General features: G+C 42.3%; 1 protein-coding gene across 1 annotated transcript in view; it reads right to left on the reverse strand.

Moving 5' to 3' along the window:
* Positions 1-1,605, reverse strand: part of LOC107300718 (ammonium transporter Rh type C-like) — a gene marked incomplete at its 3' end in the record, with an annotated part of 8,661 nt that extends 7,056 nt beyond the window's left edge. Inside the window, exons 1-3 of the mRNA XM_015830020.1 lie at positions 1,581-1,605; positions 1,097-1,283; positions 72-176 (exon numbers count right to left, since the gene is read on the reverse strand). Of these exons, the coding sequence (XP_015685506.1) occupies positions 72-176; positions 1,097-1,283; positions 1,581-1,605 (317 nt within the window). The remainder of the gene's footprint in view (positions 1-71; positions 177-1,096; positions 1,284-1,580) is intronic.
* Between the last annotated feature and the right edge of the window lie 2,640 nt (positions 1,606-4,245).

The following is a 4,245-nucleotide window of genomic DNA, read 5'->3' on the forward strand; positions in this document are numbered from 1 at the left end:
CATTTCTGAATGTGAAGAACCTTACATGGAGCAGATCAAGCAGGATATATTCATTGACGGAGAAGAGGGTCACTTGAAACAGTGTCATAATGAGGAGCTGGACGGGACTGACTTTGCCCAAAATGGCACCGAAGGCGATACAAACAGAACCCACGCAGAAATCTGCATTAATCAGGCTGAGAGGAGAAGGAAGAGATAAGGGAGTCAGAGAAGGCTACTGAAGCAACACAACAATGAGCATCTTGGAATTGTAGCTGATCACATGAATCAGCAGTGAGACATGACTACAAAAATGACACATACAGTTTGATTATATGCCCTTGGAGTCATGGTTGACCCTTGGGAATGACATAGGTAGATTTTGTCCACTGTGATCTGTCCCTAACCTAGACTTTTGGATCATCCAATTAGGTTGCAACAAGAGATGGTGAATTTCTAAATCATGGAAAGTCCCAAATCTATTCTTTTCTTTGCTAAAAAGTATTCCAGCAAATTGGGAAAGGGTCAAATCAGAACAATGAGGATGGAAGAAATTAATTTGTTTAGCTTTGGGATGACTGACAAGGAATCTAATAGTACTCTTCCAATTTGTCAAAGAGGGCCGCCCAGAAGCTTTGATCTGATGGACGTTTTCCATCATCCAAAGTGCAACATTTACAATAATGGTCTTAGCTTGTAGTAGGGTAGGGCAGCATGGGCTTGCAGGTCCCAATACCTATATTCTGAGCTGAGCTCAAACTACATCAACAGCATTAGCACTTAGACTTATATACCACTTCACAGTGCTTTATAGCCCTCTCTAAGTCAGCATATTGCCCCTAACAACTGGGTCCTCATTTTACCAACCTCAGAAGGATGGAAGGCAGAGTCAACCTTGAGCCAGTGAGACTCGAACTGCCAAACTGCTGGCAGTCGGCAGTCAGCAGAAATAACCTGCAGTACTGCATTCCAACCACTACACCACCACGGCCCCACTAATGCACATCTTTGCATTCCTAAGCCACAAATTTAATCTACCTTCGTTATAGTTTCATGCCTGTCATGTATCCTACTACCCAGAAACTCTTTCTTTGTATGTCCAAGCATGCCATCGTACCTTTCCACTCCAATGAGTATCTTCCCATGCTGAAAGGTATGGAGCCAGCCCTGCATCAGGAGAGCCCACTGGATCCCAAAGGCAGCGAGGAGAAAGTTGAAGCCAACACCGCCAAAGCCATAGCGTTGAAGAAAGGTCATGAGGAAGCCAAAGCCCACGAAAATCATCACATGGACATCTTGGAAAGCTGAAATAAAGAAAGAGGTTTCATTACATGGACTTTCACTCTCATTCCACACTTATCTGCATGCCTAGCGACCACCTAACTCAATGCTGACCACTAGTTAATACATGACGGTTCCTTCACTTATGGTCTACAAGAGTATTTCTCAACCTTGGCAATTTAAGATGTATGGACATCAACTCCCAGAATTCTCCAGCCAGTGTGTTGATGGGGAACTGTGGGAGTTGAACTTCCCACATCTTAAAGTTGTCAACTTTGAGAAACTCTGATCCAGAATCTGCAGTTTTTGCCAGTACATACCATAAGCATCTTCCCTTGGATCCATCATAGCACGGTCTACAATACAGATATTCTGTAACGGAGGCTTCGAGCATATTCTGAGAGATAAAGCCATATGAACAAAGTTCCTTAAAAGCTGAAAGATTCTGAACAACACTGCCTGAGTACAAAGGTAAAGTGTTTTCTCTTATTAATACAATTAATTTTGAATTAATAGGAAAATACGTCTACAGAAGACTGTCTCCCAGCATTCTATGCTGGTTGATACAATGACTAGAATATAGTGCACAACTAACTTTTGACAAGCCAGGATTCCTCAAAGGGTAACATTGGTTGCACATAGATCTGAATCCAGTTGCTGGTCAGTCATGACTTTTATTGGCTGATCTTTGAATTGTCTTCCCTTTCCCTTTCTTTCATTCAACATGCATTATCAGTTCCAAATCAGTTGCCTCGAATTTGGAAGGAAGATAGAAGTTATGTTCACACAATAGGTTTAACCAGGCCAAGTGCAGTTCTCTAGCAGAGTCATTCACACAACATACTAAAGCTTAGTTTAATGTTAAACTTACTTATTATTTGTGTGGTTTAGCAGGTTGTGTCAATTCAGCCCCTTTGATTAGTTTATGGCTTAATGCATTGTGGCATCCCACAAAAAGAGTGAATTTGGTAACTCGGAGTAAATGTATTGCATGAACACAATTAATATTGGCCTAACCTCTAATGAAAACAAAATGCTGTTGCCACCATATTTGGGGTCAAAAACTTCAAAATCCAAGAGTGATCTGCTGGAATTTTCTCTACCTGTAGAATAAATAGCAACTTTCATCCTATACCCCAGGCAGTGGGGTGCGGAGATATTTTGTCTCCAGAACAAACAACAAAGATCATAGATCTTTAACCAACTTTGCTGCTCATCGTATCCTCAAGATAGGAATCTGCCCCAGTGCTGTAAAATGAAACTTGGCAATTATTGGTGGTCCAGGAGATGCCGAAGGCAAGGCAGCAAATTGAAGATGGGTGTTGTGTTTCTTCCTGGCTTAGGAATCTACCTCTTCCCCTACCTACACATACATGCATCGCTCCATTCCAAGCTGATAGATTTGAGAAATATTTTCACTACAGGAGGTTAAAAACTCACCCTTTGCAACAGGTTTCATGAAAACAACAGGATAAAATTAGTTTCGTTTCTACAGTTTGTTCTGTTCTGGCTTTATTTTATGTTTTTTTTTAAACTGTTAGATTAAATTTCACAGATCTTTTTTTCACAGTCCAAAAGAACATTTGGGGAGAAATTCGCAGACGGGCAACGTATTTTTGCAGCTTACTTTAGTTATGAAATCGCCGAAGAATGGGTGTGAATGTTTATTTATTTCATCGCACAATCATCCCTCCGGCACACTGCAACTTTTCCGGCTCCACTTCCTTCTTCGCAATCTTACCAGGAAGGAGATTTTTCATTCCTGTTGTGTTTCTTCAGACTGTGAAGTGTGGACAGCCAGGAAGGTTGCAGAAGGCAGACGTGTCACACAAAAAATTGGAGGAGTAGCTGTAGCATGTTTTGTCAAGTCAGGAAGCTTGCATCAGCAAGGAAATTTGAATGACATTTTTAAGCATTCGGACAATCAGATAGAAAAACAGAGGAACTTGAGAGAGGTGGATGGAAGGAGTTAAAGAGGAAGTAGTCCCTTACCTTACCAAGGTTCAGGGATGGGAGGGACCAAACTGGGAATGCCTTGGGTCCTCACTTAACAACCAGTGGGATTCAGTTAATGACTGCAACTGAGACTGCCAGGATTGTCACTGTTAGGTGATGTGGACACTTGAGGTCAAGCTTTAAAACCGCATCACTTAGTGACAGAAATTCCAATGCCATTATTGTCCTTAACCCTACACCAACTTCTCTCTGGAGGCCGGCAACTTCCACAGCACCCCACTTCATGAAAGATGAAAGTCTAACGAAGAGAAGGATGAGGGGGGACATGATAGCCGTGTTCCAGTATCTCAGGGGCTGCCATAAAGAAGAGGGAGTCAAGCTCTTCTCTAAAGCGCCTGAAGGCAGGACAAGAAGCCACGGATGGAAACTAACCAAAGAGAGAAGCAACCTAGAACTATGGAGAAACTTCCTGACAGTTAGAACAATTAAACGGTGGAACAACCTGCCTCCAGAAGCGGTGAATGCTACCAACACTGGAAGTTTTTAAGAAGAGACTGGACAGCCATTTGTCCGAAATGGTATTGGGTTTCCTGCCTGAGCAGGGGGTTGGACTAGATGACCTCCAAGGTCCCTTCCAACTCTGGTATTTTGTTGACATTTCTCCTTCCTACTGCCACCAGGTTCTGGATTATCACCACCACCACATTTTAAATATATGTGAACTTTCATTGATTTCTCTTTCTCATTTGGGGGTATCAAAGAAATTTGTTTGGATTAAGGATAGAACAATCCTGGGTGAATAATTGGATATTTAACCTTCCTTCCTTCCTTCCTTCCTTCCTTCCTTCCTTCCTTCCTTCCTTCCTTCCTTCCTTCCTTCCATCTAGCTACAGTAGGTAGAAGAGGAAGAATGATCTATTTGGGTAGATAGTTCCTTCCTTCCTTCCTTCCTTCCTTCCTTCCTTCCTTCCTTCCTTCCTTCCTTCCTTCCTTCCTTCCTTCCTTCCTTCCTTCCTTCCTACCTGACAG

This window comes from Protobothrops mucrosquamatus, unplaced genomic scaffold (genome assembly GCF_001527695.2).
Source record: "Protobothrops mucrosquamatus isolate PMUCROS unplaced genomic scaffold, P.Mucros_1.0 scaffold8130, whole genome shotgun sequence".
Classification (NCBI taxonomy): Eukaryota; Metazoa; Chordata; class Lepidosauria; order Squamata; family Viperidae; genus Protobothrops; species Protobothrops mucrosquamatus.